This window comes from Hippocampus guttulatus, chromosome 3 (genome assembly GCF_054856545.1).
Source record: "Hippocampus guttulatus isolate MCC_2025c chromosome 3, RoL_Hgut_1.0, whole genome shotgun sequence".
Classification (NCBI taxonomy): domain Eukaryota; kingdom Metazoa; phylum Chordata; class Actinopteri; order Syngnathiformes; family Syngnathidae; genus Hippocampus; species Hippocampus guttulatus.
This window is the reverse complement of record NC_141263.1, coordinates 26620275-26633258: the sequence shown is the minus strand read 5'-3', so window position 1 is coordinate 26633258 and position 12984 is coordinate 26620275. Positions and strand designations below refer to the sequence as shown.

Genomic DNA, 12984 nt, shown 5'->3' with positions numbered 1-12984 from the left:
CAGCGGACTTGCTGCTGATCTCTTCCCTGACATTTCAGAGAAAGTCAGCAGCCCTCTTCACCTTGGAGTCCCTTTGATGAGGTCCAAGGGATTCTCCTAATCCGGAGAGGGAAGGCTGGAGGGTAATTTTTCCTTCCTTGAGGGGATGAAGCCACTGAATGGATCGCTAAGTTAATCATCAACTGGGAGAACCCGTTTGAGTTTCAGCCGCCAAGGTCCTTTTGGCCACCGACACGGGCTGCTCTTCACATTTGGCTAGTTAGCATTTTAAAAACATTTCCGTGTGTTTTTTTGTGGGGAGGTGCAGACGGAGAGAAGCAACCTTTTTTCGGTCATGACATTTGTATGCGCTCGGGGCCCGGAGGGGCTTGCAAGTGTCCTCAGAGTGGTTGCCTGGTTATGCCAAGATAAGCATGCCTATTCAAATCCTTTGATTCCAATGGAATTCCCCAAAAAAGCTTTTTTTTTTTTAACCACGAGTCTTTAAAATAATTACATTGGTCATTTTGTCGGATATTGCTTTTTTTCCCTTTTGACTGTGTTTTTGTCACATCCATGTCATTTAGCTCAAAATTAGGTTGCGATAGTAATTGTTTGCTGTCAAAAATAATTGAATCTTATGAGTGGTCACTTTTTTGGGGGTTGGGGGGGGGCAATATATTCCAGAATGTTACTTTACTTCTATGACCTGAGTAAAGTAGGACATGCAGACTCACCAGATGCTGAATTTTTTTTAACACCTCCTGGCTCACCAGCAGCTTCTGCCAGTTCTTCATCCTCCGCATGGCGAAGAGCTATCAGTGGCTTAATCAACCGTAAGCAATTCCACAGCTGGTCTGATGAATTTGGGCCATGCCTGTTGCGGCGCGATCGCGGGAAATCAAGCTCAGAGACGCCCGTGTTTATCCGAAGGTTAATGGAAGGTTAATAAGAAAGAGATCACAACATACTTAGAAACTTTATTATGGAAACTGTGTTTTCTCAGAAGAGGAACATCAAAACAGGGGAAGAGGTGTGATCGTCCTAATTAGCAAGGCATCTGAGACAAAAGTGTTTTATTTGATTTATGAGACTGAGAAATGCTTTGCGACTGTTTCATGACTTTGTCTCGAGTTTGATTTGTGCTTGTTGTTTTCGAGTTATTTTTTATTTACACCTTTTAGAATGTGTTTTGCATGCGTTACTCTGGGCATAAGCAACCCCACTGAGCCGAGCATCCCATCATCGAATGCTGCGGTTGGAGAGTTTGCACGATGATCCACGTGCAGCAAAAGAGGACCTTATGTTCAGCCGGCAGTCAACTCATATGAAAGCAGATGACAAAAATTAATCGCAAAATCCCACTTTATCGTCTGCAACTGCAACATTTAGATTGACTGTTGTTTAAAAAAAAATTCAATCACTTTTTAAGCACTTCTAATCTTCTTTATTCAAGCGCGCATTCATACGTGAGCTTTGGTGCTTGTAGTCGAAGCGACACAGATTGGCGAAGGTCGGAGCGGAACGCAACGACCTTGTGCTGCACGTATTTGTTTGGTTTCTCGGCTGAACCTTTATGAGGGTGAACAGAAAAGGGAGAAATTCGAGGAATGCGACTTCAAGGCGAGCAGCATGCGTCCATTTGATCAGACCAGATATGGTGTTTTTTTTGGGGGGGGGGCCTTTGTGGAGAAAGGCGCCGCACATTAAACATTTACAACATTCCGTCCTTTTTGTTAACACTCTTTGAATCCCTTTGTTACAATATTAATGACATTCTTTTGACTTTTTTTATTCAACTTTTGTTTTTTCCCCATTTATTTTTTTTTGGGGGGGGCGATCAGGGAATAACTCTTTTTCCAAAAAGCATACTTGCTTCATGGTTATTAATAATAAAACTATATGTTGATGTGTTTGGCAAATCCCCTTTTTTCTCCTCCGTTCTGGGTCTTATTTCTTTGTTTATGGATTTTTTTTGGGGGGGGTGGGGGTTCCTGATAACAATTTGAGCTATTGGAATGCATCCTCCTTGAGTCAAAAAGTGCGGCGCTGGCCACGGGTGCAGCGCTACGACTTATTCATTCCGATTTGTATTCTGCCGGTGTGCGTGCAACCTGAGAGTGATTGACTGGCGGTCAGAGCCCAGTATTGACTGCTGGGAGGATGTAATAGAGGCTGGGGTGACGGGATCCAGGACATCAACACTCTCCCTGTGGCCTGGGCTGCAGAATAAAAGCAAAGCACTTCATCAGTCTGCCGGCCCCCACGCTGAGCTGCACGGGCCTCTGTGTTTTAGAATCATGCTTCGCCCTTGAATTAGATTCAATTGATCTGCCCCGTGCTATAATTGTACACCGACAGGATGGATGCTTGTTGGATTTGGGGGTGAGTCGGGACATTTGAAATCCTTTCGATGCAAGAAGGTAAATTAAATGAGACAAAAGGCCCGATTCAAGGTGACTGGTTTAGAGGAATCGTAGTCAAATAACTCCATGTCTGGTTTAATTATCTGCGCAGTGCAACTTTAAGCACTTGGATTTGATACTTCCTTTGGTTGTCTGTAATCTATGTCTGTATATTTTCTCTAAAAGTTCTACTTCTTTCATTGAAATAATTGTGTGATAAGACTTGGACATATAATGATCGCCCCCAACCTAACGGATGAATAGTGAGGACACCAAAACTCTGCAATGCTTTTGTCTTCAAAAGAAAACTTTACATAAAATTGTCGTTTGTAGCTTTTTAATGCTAAAACTTGACAGATTATTCACTCACGAGGCACTCCAGTATTGTAGATGTACCCGCTCACCTGCCGAATGAAATTAATCTGCCTTTATGGATCTAATAGAGCTGCAATTGAAACCACTAAATGCAGTCCAAAATTATGAGAAAAAAAAGAGGCTGAAAGTATTTGGAAAGTTTTAACCTTAGCTTTCAACATTGCTGTGCTGGTTTAAAACTGCCATGAAAGTCTGTGACGGTCTAGTGGAGGCTTCGCGGTTGCCACGGAAACGGCCGACACCAACTGAAGTCGGCAATACTAAAGTTAGCAGGCTTCCTTTTTTTTTTCCCGCCTCTGTGATCTTTTGACCCCCACCGTGAAGGGAACAAAAGTCTTTAGAATGAATGAATGTATGGACGCAGCTCTTGTAGTGGATGTCGCTGGATGGATCTGCTGTCCCGGATGTCGAGTGTGTACGGTGGAAATACGCCACTGGTTTTAATTAGCGCAAAAAGTAACAAACCCTGAACCAATAGAAGTATTTCAGGCTGCACCAAAAACAGATCCCAACTCACAAAATCACAGTCCAGCCGACATCGGAATGAATATACGTACTGCCCCCGGCTGAGTGTGCATCGACTCTCGCTGCTAATTATATTGTATAGCCCGCGTGGCTGGTTGTGTCTCGGAAGGGCTATCAAGCCTCGACTTTATTGTTACCGTTTGAAGCATACTAAACCGAGACTCAGATGGCATTCTTCTTCATGCCTCACAAAGTCAGTTGAGGCACACATCAACCCGGCACCGTGGCATTTCTAAATACATATGAGGCGCGTGGAAAAAGTCAGGTGTGACATTTCTCGGTTGAGTCAATATTGAAACGGAGGAAAAGCAGAAAAAAGATGATTCACTGGCAAATCAATGGTGCGCCGCCAATTGATCGGATTTTGGGAGATAAACAGTTTGTTTATTCTGTGGTCTCTGAATGTCAGAGCCTAATGAAAGTGGGATGCCGTCGCCAGCACAAATGTTCCGGCTGCACTCAGACGTCCCTCCGAGTGGTCTCGGGTGGTTTCTTACTGTTAAGCATCTCTTCTCAGTTCATCTTGTTCTCGGGTAAACAAAACAAATGAAGGAGGAATCTACTGGCTTAGAAATAAGCACTTGTCTTTCTTGTTTACACTTATTTTGGCTGCCGCATCTGTTCAGATATGCCACATTTGGTTTGGCCTTTATGAAAAGTGATTAACTCGTTTGTTTGTAAATATACAGTACACTCGGTGGACCTTCATCTGCATGCAATAAGATTGAATCCAGGGTATGTTTAACAACAATAATACTTAGGTTTCACTGCCATAGGCGTATTGATTTCACTATTCTTTTCACTCACAAAAATGTCCAGTACGGCGCCTCCACTCATTGAAAGCTAAGCAATGTGTTGAATTTACTCAATGCCCCTATGGAACTCATGCCTGTCAACCTCGGCTAATAGCTGCCCTTATAAATGATTACGATTCCCCTTACAAAGCAACAAAAACCCTTCCAACGGCTTACTGCGCATGCGCACATCATGCTTTATCAATCCGACCGTACGCAGCGCTGAAAAAAAATATACGATTGAGGATTACTTTTGCTGGTTTGCCGTGACAATAGTAGCGATCGACGACGGCATTGTCGTTGGCCGCCAGCAGGTGAGATCAGGATTTGAGCCAAAATGGTCTTTGTGAGATCGGTTCACAATCTTTTTTTGTATAAAAGTTGTAATACGCCGTACATGATTTGAAATGATAAAAAAACGTATACAATACGAGGAAAACGTACAAGTTGACAGGTATGGGAACTTTAAATGTTGTGTGTGTGTGCGTGTGTGTGTGTGTGTGTGCGTGTGTGTGTGTGTGTGTGTGTGTGTGTGTGTGTGTGTGTGTGCGTGTGTGTGTGTGTGCGCTATCTGTCTCAATGTGGGAGTAAGGCCCGCTGTCGGTCATCGCCCCTCCACCGTGTGCTTTTATTTTGAAACGCAAAATCGCATCGCTTCTGGTGGCAAACTGACACTAACTTTACCATCGCCGCAGCTCAACTCAACTTTATATATGGGGAAATGGCGCGTCCGCAAAAGCTGCAATTGTTTAAAAAAATCAAAAACAAAAAAAAAATACACTTTACAAAACAAATGGGTTAAAACAGCACAGACATAACTGGTACAAGCTCAGTTTCAAAATAATCAATGTATTGTGGCCTTTCCAAATACTGTACAGAAAGAAAGGTTCAATTCTCCATTTCCAATTCCATCCCCTTCATTTTACGTTCTCAACGCAGAGTCCTCTTCCATTTCCAAACCACTTTGCTCAAACACGCGATGGCTAATCACAACAAAGCGTCAACAAGCGCGTGTCATTTATTTAAATGACCCTATTCACTCGTCATTGACGCTGACAACTTCTCTCCTGCCACACGTGCGGCTGCAACATGCAAATCACGTATATTCGACTATTCAAGCATTATATAACCGAATAAACAACGTACACGTGTTTAAGGCACACAAATGATAAAGATTTGCATATTTCCTTCAACACAAAATGACTTTTCGGCATTTTTTGACAGTCTCCCTGCAGACAGTAGATCACAGACCGCCTGCGGTGTGGCTTCTTGCCTCTGCAACCCTCAAAACATGCTGCCTTTGCGTCAATATGCACACTTTTTTTTTTATTTTTTAAATGTCACCACTTATGCCTACCGAACGGCGCACGGAGAGCGATTAATATGGAAAGCGGATCAAGGATGATCCATTGCACCCGCCAAAGAGGCCAGAAGAAGTTGCGATGTCACGAGCCGAGGCTAAATTCACAAGCCGTGTTTGTATTGACCCTTGAACACAAACCACTGAACACAAATTGCATGTTAGCGGTCTGTCTGCCGTGATTGTAGTGTGCTCCAAACCGTATTTCTTGATCTGCGCTCCAATTTATCAAGCCGTAGATAAAAGAGAAGTGCTGCTCTTGTTTTTCTTCACTCCAGTCTGCCTCCAAATGTTGATACATTCCAACGCTGTAGCATGGCAGATTTCTTCCTTCTTCCTTGTTTCTTCTCTTTTTTTTTTTTCAATCTCAAAGCACATCGCCCATTTTTGGAAAGTATCTTTTCAGTGTTGGAGCAAGACAAACCTACCAATGTTTCTACAAATAGGTGACGGGGGGAAAAAAATCTCAGGGAAAGTTAGTGGGGGTGCAAAGGAGGCTTTCGAGATCCACTTCACACAAACAGACCCAACTTGCCAAGCACGCACGCACACACAGGATTAGAAAAGTGAATTGTTAGGTTTTGCAGCCTCTCCTTAATCACGCCTGTGTAATCTTTCTAACTTTAGTTGTTCAGCACAGACTGAAAAGATTTCCCTCAGCGTTGAGGGTTTATTGCAGGCTTAATTTCTGGCAAAAGCAGTCTGATAATGTCAAATCATGATGGTTAAACGCTAGTGAGGGTCCTCCCTCAGGCTGGAGTTTTCAGCAGGCTGTACATGACTTGCAAGTAACCTGGCATTTCTTTTTATGAGATACGGGTCTTCGCCAGACAGCTTTTTTTTTTCTTTGACTTGAAAGTAAAACCTTTAAATATGAGCATGAGGTGATGGCATAGTTCACCCTCAACTTCACTCACTTCACAGCAGGCAGCAGTTTGGCAATAAGAGGGCATTTATTCAAAAAAGGAGACTTCAAGATGTCAACATCGGGCTTGTACACCGCTTTGCACGGATTGCGGAAGCCGTGTTGGACAGAAGGCTTACTGTCCAAAACATGTTCAACTAAAAAAAAATAGTCAGGATTTGCAAAGACGTAGACCGATGCCCGGAATCCAAGTTTGAGATAGTTTGGGTCTGTGTAACCACCACGTCACTTTGCCTTAGGAAATTCCATTAACTCAAAATACGAGCTAACAAATAGCATCTCTATTGCGGTGCTATAGTTCTTTAAGATACAACTACCGTATTTTCCGCACTAAAAGCCTCACCTAAAAGCCTTCCATTTTCTTCAAAGCTCACAACTCGCCTTACAAGTCAATGCGCCTTGTGTATGGTCATTACGGTAATATTTTGACTCCCAGAATGGCTCCTTGCTCGAGACATGCTGACAACGCAGAGTTCAAACTTAAGGCGATCGGTTACGCAGTTGAACACGGAACTAGAGCAGCGGCAAGAGAGTTCACCGTTAACGAGTCAATGTTATAACTTGCTGTTGGTGAAGTGAACTGTGTCGCTGCTTTATTAAATAAGTTTTACTGACACCTGATCGTTCTGTTGGTGTTTCCTTGAGCGTAGCTCCATCTAGTGGATGCATTGTAGATTGCGTCTTATAACGCAGTGTGCCCAATGTATGAAAAAAAATGACAAAATAGGCCATTCATTGAAGGTGCGCCTCATCATCCAGTGCGTCTTTTAGTGTGGGAAATACGGTATTTTAAGACAAACAATACAAGAACGTATGAATACAGACAACAATACAGTACTCACAGTCGTGAGGTATTCCTTATCCTCCGCGAAAAATAATGAATACGGCAACTGACTGAGTCGCTTAGCCACGAAACTCTTTTTTTGCTTTTGTCTATATTCAAACTAAATGTGAGATTGAAAGGGATGTGGGAAACAATTACAGCAACTTGATGCTTGCGTCTTTCAAAATGCATCCCTGAAGTGGTGGAGGTCATTTCTGAAATTGGCATACTGTGACCCGGCGTACTGGATTCGAACAGCTCAATATGGCGGAAGTCTGTGCACATTCTGTAACACTGACCCTCACATAACCACACAGAAGGAACTTTTCATGACTTTAAGTGTTTTTTTCCCCCTACGGCAGTTAGTGCGGTATTGATCCTTTGTGGTCCAAGTCCTCAGGAATCAGCGGCTATTGATTTCACTTCGGTTGTAAGCCTCTCTTTCTGACCTATGTCTCTCTTCAGACTGAGCCTCATTGTCCAAGCAACCTTTTCAATCATCCTAACCACTCAGCGTCTGGGTTGACCGCACTTGCTTTCCAAAAAACATGCAAAATGGTTCTGTTAAACTAAGCGAGCCAAACGGATGCACTCATTTGAGCTTTTGCGACCTCATGGGGTTGCGACATCTATGACGCTGACAGCCCCCCAAACTGGCCACATGGGGAGTTCACTCGTGCTTCTCTCATCTGCTCACAGTTTCAAACTGCTAATGTCAAGGAATTGTTTTATTTGCAACGCTTTGTTACATCTGCAGTTGTTGTTGTGAACGCGCGACATGAACTGGAGTCGAGTTAGCTGACGAGCTCCATTTTGAATGAACTCCAACAGAATACCAATATCATTTTTTTCTTTCCTTGAATAGGTCACCTGTCATGTACACGCCAAATGAAGTCATCATACGATAAATTTACTCCATAATGACTTTGCGTCAAGTATCCGTTTCACTGTGTGCCATGAGTTATTTGGCTGATGCAAAGCTGGAAAAATAAATTCATCCCAAAATTATACATTTGTCTGGCTGTGCAATATATTGGAGGCACCTAAGCTTTGGTCACAAAAAAACCAAACAAAAAAATCAATAACAGGTGCGGATGTTCACGGCTTCCCGCGATGCCATCTGCAAGCTTAATCCATTCAAATCGCTGTCCCGGGGACTGTTTCATGGTGGAGCAATAGGTGTTCGATTTCAGGCCATATTGAGATGCTGCGGTGATCACGTTTTATTCTGGGGATGACCATTTATGTCACGGAATTATCCCAGAATCAAAAGTCAATGTCCAAAAGCAAAATGAAATGGATTGTGGACTTTCCGTCGGACATTGGAATGAACGGCATTCTCATCAAAGTAGAAGTGAAGATTGAATGCCAAGCTTCCCAAGCTGGTCTCATTTCTTCCAACTGAGCCTTTATTGACTCTGAAAGGGTACGGGGGGAAGGGTAATCCTCCTTTTGACAGACTTGTGACGCTCGGGTTTAAGCGTCACAAACTGCACCACGGTGACAGCTCACGTGGTGCAGTTGTCCCAACCAAGATCTTTTTGCGAGCAGGATGCACTCTTAAAAGCAGATGCTAATGGCGACGTCAGACGACGAGAATATAGCCTGATTTTGAGGTGACAGATGCACCGCGGACAAATGTTTCGTCACCGATTTGGAGTTGTCTTGATGCTCCGTTGCCCGTGTGGTGTGACATACAGTAACCCCTCGCAAAAACTCGATGCTGCTGCACGGACATTTTTTTTTTTTTTTTTTTTACAGTCCATTGTGTTATACATTCTGATTGGCTATGGGACTGCAGACTAATGTCAACAATCTTGTTCCAAATTTTCTCCAGGACGAATTCATCCACAATGTCGACGAAACGTTCAGTACAGTATTTCCCAAAACTGTCAGTTGTTTGTAAGGAAGAACTGCTTCAAACAACATAGTGTATGAGTGAAAAGTGGTTCAGATTGCAAGACTGTCTGTGCATTTTTGTTATGTGTTGTGTTTATTATTTAGTTTTTCATTGTATAATTTTATTTTATGTCAACTGTTTTGTAAAGCGCTTTCTCAACATATAAATCCGGACGTATTGTATCGTATTGTAATAAAACGTCGGCAACCCGCGGCTCTTTAGCGCCGCCCTAGTGGCTCCCTGGAGCTTTTTCAAAAACTTTTGAAAATGGAAAAAAATCTATTTTTGGTTTTTAAATGGTTTCTGGTGGAGGAGAAACATGACACAAACATACTTAACATTTTCCAATGCTGTAAAAATGTGTAGAATAAATATTAAATGTCAACATTTCTGTCAATGAACATTTGCGCCATAGCCTGTGACACACGTTTCTATTAGCAGGATGGGAGATATACAGTATACATACATATGGACGGATGTATTGCTCCTTTGTTGGGTAGAAATGCATTTGAAACAACAACTTGCCATCACTATCGAAGTGTGGCACAGATATTTTGTTCTGTGTTGGTCATAGCACATCCTCAAATGATTTTACTTGTGCTCTCCTTTCAGTGAATCCAGATGTGTCAAGTGGTCACAATCATCACCATCCACCTATCGAGGATTATAAAGTGAAGGTCCGATCCGGGAGCATCAGACTGACTGGATCCATGGTCGCCATGGCGATGCCTTGGTTACATCTGCTCCTGGCACTGTAACGATTGCGGCGCTCAACCCCACAAACTGGATTCTAACCTTATTTATCAAATGAGGACACGTGGCGCTCCAACATGCACCGATTCTACACCGTGCGGGACACACGGGCATTGCAACCACGTGGAAACCGAAAGACCTTACCTTGTATATAAAAGGACATGGTCTCCTGCTTTCATGCCCTGAAGAGAATTTTGTAACGTGCCACCTTAATCTATATTTATCAACCATATATAATAATAATACATAATAATACATTTTATTTATAAGCGCCTTTCAAGACACCCAAGGACACTTTACAATAACAAAAAACGGAAAACTCCATAATATAGAGTATATTTTCTCAAATAGATCGATTTCATTGTGTGTCTGCACACAAGATAAATCTGCTCTTATGTCTTCAAAAACAGGTTTACTTTTCAATGGTCATAAATTAATTTCCACCACCTTTCAGACTCTGGAAGGGAGCCTGTTGGCAAAGAAGAATCCAATCTCTTCAACCCGTTACCTGACTCGACATAACAGTATACAGTATGTCGATTGTGAGCTGGCGGGCATTTTTACCTCCGGCGAAATGGGAAAATGATTTGTTTCACAAATGCCATGCATGGCCGGTGAACGGTTGAGAGAATATTTGCTGTATGGAATGAGATGTACATTCTTGCTCACACTGGATGTCCGAGGGAGAGAGCGCAGCTTAAGTGATACAATAATAATATGACAGAAAACACGGAGCAATATTAGCATCCAAAGGGAAGAAACATATTTTTTACCTTAACTGCTCTTGTTAGAGCGATATAAAAAAAAAATCCATATATAGATTCACCTGCAAACTCTTCAGTGCAGATTCAGTTCATTGATCATCAGAGTGCAAAAATTCTTGTCTGCGGGTTTTTCTGATGAGCTGATTTCACTTCGGATGACGAGGCAAAATGGAAGGCAGCTTGTCATTGGTATTGCACACACAGAATGAATTCATTTTGTCCAAAAGCATTCTTTTTTGGGATCGTATTGCATTTTTTTCCCCCTGCAACTGATGTCTTGCACTTTGGCTATCGACATGATCTCTACTATACCGTATCTGGATTTGAAATCTAATTCTACTATCCAGAATAGCGTATAAGGATCGTGGCCCTGACTGGAGCAAATTCCCACAAGACAAAGTAGGAATTCTCCCTCGCTGTAAATAATGGAAAATGGCTTCAAAACAAATGCGTGACAGTAAACCAATATTGCTGGAGAAAAGTTCAAATGGAGATCGTGCTTGATTTTTCAAATACGTATCTTATGAAATTCTCATCACCTGTTCCGTCACACAGTCGAACCTCGTTACGATACGCCTCGAGGGACATAACGAATAACATAACGGCAGTTCCTTGTAACCATTTCCAATAAAATGGCCGCCAACTACAACGTATAATTCAGTATCAACATTTATAGGTGTCAAAACATGAAAAAGTAATTTCTGTAATTACAAATACGTGGATATGAAGAAAAAAATGATTTTATCAGACATGAAGCAAACAACTGCAGCGTTCCTACCGCATCTCTGATAACATTCAGTCAGCAAATGTTACCCGCCATAGGCAACGGCCAGGGCCGCCGACAAAGCCAACTGACATCGGTTGAGGATGTGCCGCACCCCGAAGCCGTTTACGATCATCTCTTGGCCTCGAACTCTGCTGTTGTTGCCTCTACAGATGGTTGTCAAAATTGTCGACTTTGCCAATTCGTAGTCTCAGCTGCGCGTTGTTGGAAGTGTTGCTAAGCAACGGAGGGGAAATCCCGCGCTCTACATTTTGTCTATAAGCAATGCCGCCGCGGCAGTTAGCTTCCCGCGGTTCGTTGTAACGAAAGCCTTTTCACAATTTTGTGGGAAAAATCTGGTCGTTATCATGAAGTTTACGTTGTAAAAGGTATTCGTTTTCAGCAAAAATCGGCAAATGGAAAATGAATTCCGTGAAATCGGGGCTTTGATATGTGAACGTTACAGCGGTGAAAACGTAAACGGAGGACGTTGAAACGAGGCTCGACTGTACCTTGTTCAGCATATCTACTGTGGCAATTTTGACCAGCACACCAAAAATGTATATAGTACATATCAAGACTTCATGTGTCAAGAAAGGCCTCTCGTTATTTGGAGGAGTTGCTTTTAGCACTGTGGCATTCAATCACAAGATCGACATAATGATGACGTTGTTAAAAGCAGTCATGCAGACGGGTATCATTGTCGCCAACTCGCAATGTGCCAGCCTCATGTTCATAATATGAATTCTATTATTGTCATATATAAAATTAGCTTTTTTTTCTTGGAGAACAAGGCTTGTTCTTTACTGTTATTGTTTTATTATTTTTTTGTTTTATTTTTTTTAATATCCTGAGGCCAAGTGGTAAACAGTGCAGCCATTTTTCATTTTGACGGTCAACTTCCTTGAATCAGGTGAATTAATAGCAAACATTGCTTGGGATCTACAGGTAGGCTGTACGGTGCATATAACACACGGTCCAGAATATCAAAACAAAACGCTGTAAAAATTTTTGCTAACATCTGAGACTACATGCTAATTTATTTTTATAACATTGCTTTTTTAAAAACTATATATAGTGACAACAATCCATTTGTTCATTTGTTAATTTCACAAAGAGAGTCCAGGTTCTACTGGGAAATATGAAACTTAGTCGTACTGATTTTACCATGAAAAAAATGTTTTCATCAGCAAAGTCTGACATGTTGAAATGTTTTGTATTTATGATCTGCCATATCCTAAAATAATACATTAACCGTTAAAAAAAAGAAAAAAAAGAAAGAAAATTAAAGATGCTACAACAATTCCTGTTGATTTTTGGCCGCCATTGTTCATTTGGAGCAAGAGCATGAAGAAAAAAAAATATTTTAATTTTTTAACTCGAAGAGAAATGGCATCCCAAGTCATCCTTCTGCCAGCATCTACATCACAATGGCCACAAACAATGACATTAATTTGGTGCTGAATGACGTTTGTGGAGAAGCAAACAATATCATAGGGCTCTATTTTCATGCCCGGCACAAAGTGTGGCACGAGGTGCATTGTGAACCTGCATGGGGGCGGGTTCGACCGACTCTTGGTATTTTTGCAGATGCGCCGTTGTGGCCGTGAAGACACCC

General features: G+C 42.1%; 1 protein-coding gene across 1 annotated transcript in view; it reads left to right on the top strand.

The window, feature by feature from the left end:
* gpc5a (glypican 5a) overlaps positions 1–12669 on the top strand; it is a 72078-nt gene extending 59409 nt beyond the window's left edge. Inside the window, exon 9 of the mRNA XM_086107827.1 lies at positions 9699–12669. Coding sequence (XP_085963953.1) covers positions 9699–9844 — 146 coding nt within the window. The 3' untranslated portion in view covers positions 9845–12669. The remainder of the gene's footprint in view (positions 1–9698) is intronic.
* The last annotated feature ends 315 nt before the right edge of the window (positions 12670–12984 follow it).